At 32.5% G+C, this 1,518-nt stretch overlaps 1 protein-coding gene across 1 annotated transcript; it reads left to right on the forward strand.

Annotated features, from left to right (window-relative positions):
* Positions 1 to 711, forward strand: OCT59_012920 (uncharacterized protein; the record flags this gene model as incomplete). Its single annotated transcript, XM_025322557.2, has 1 exon — positions 1 to 711. The coding sequence occupies one exon, from the start codon at positions 1 to 3 to the stop codon at positions 709 to 711; it is 711 nt and encodes a 236-aa protein (XP_025165995.1).
* Positions 712 to 1,518: the final 807 nt, after the last annotated feature.

The raw sequence follows: 1,518 nt of genomic DNA on the forward strand, positions 1-1,518 counted from the left end.
ATGGTCCTGGAACCCTCGGCCTTTCCGCTTATACTCGACGCTCCCAACTACGGCAAAATACTTTTTGGCTTTCCTTCCTTTAGAGAAACGGGCTTATTTAAACACAACCTTTATAAACTTCAACAACGGCTACTTAACCCTGAGAATATTCCCAGGAAAAAGAAGACTTCTTTATATAGGGTCTCTTCACGTCACCTAGAACTTTGGATAGAAGACACTTTCGTTCGAAACTTTGACCAACATGCCTTCGACGCTTTGGCGTTCGCATGGTCACGTGCTAAACGCGACAACTTACCTTTTATGGCTGCATGTAATGTGCATTTCAAGAAACACAAAATCAAACCAACACCAATTAAATTTCACGGTACACGAACTCTAACTTCCCATATCAAGATGACCTACCGCGTGGAACATTACCTTCCAATGGTTTGGCAAAAACAACCACGTGATTACACAAAAAAAGAAAAAATTTTTAAGGATACTTTTTATTCCTTACAGCGTTGGTTATTGGAATTAATACTGCGCTTTTTACACCTTTTATACAATCATACGGTTGCCACTGAGTCACTTACCAAATACCTTTGGACTCGATCATATAGGTGGCACCTTTATTCGACTCTTCGACCAGAGGACCTCCATACCCCGTATTCTCTAAACGAAGGTTTAGTTCGGTATAGGATTTTCGATTCACTTAGACCACGTATAACTTAGTTCTAAAGCCTTTTCTTTGGTTTATTCGGATGTGATGTCGTGTTAGGGACTCCTCCAAGTGCGTTAAAGGTACCAGAGTGGCGCTGTCCTCGGGCGGTTTGATTATAGCTTAGTATTAGATAGCGTTCGACATTTGTTTTATCTTTTGTTCTTGTCTATCTTTCTGTAATCTAGTTCACGTGGTTTTTAAAAATAAAAATAAAAATAAAATCATCACATGAAATTGAACCAAACAATGGATTTTTATCCATGATGGACAATGGTCGTTCAAAAGAAGAAAAATTGATAATGATGTAAAAATTTTTCGGACAGCAGGTAATTAGGTAATTTTAAAATCTAAATAAATAATAATTATTCGCTTCTTTTATTATTAATTTTCTTATATTATTATTATTTTTTTTTAAAAAAAAAAAAATTAGTAACGCGTTTATTAATTAAGTAATCGATAAAAGCATCTTGATTACAAAATGTTAAAATACCTAGAAAGTAAAATAAATAAATTAAATTACCCTCTATAACTAAAGTATATCTAGACTAAGCTTCAGATCTAACTATTTTATGTCTGATCTAAAAATTATTGTTTAAACTACGCTACTAAACTAAATTTTAATATGTTTTTCAGATTTTCTATATTTTCTGTTTTTAGAGACTTTTACTATAATAAAACTTTTTAAACTATTCTAAGAAAAAAAACAAAATTAAACAAAAATAATAAAATTTTATACATTAAGAAAAAAAACTCTAACACTTTTTAACGGAAATACTGAAAATCCCAGCATAAGACGCTTTCATATGTCGATATGTCCG

Source organism: Rhizophagus irregularis, chromosome 20 (assembly GCF_026210795.1).
Source record: "Rhizophagus irregularis chromosome 20, complete sequence".
Taxonomy (NCBI): domain Eukaryota; kingdom Fungi; phylum Glomeromycota; class Glomeromycetes; order Glomerales; family Glomeraceae; genus Rhizophagus; species Rhizophagus irregularis.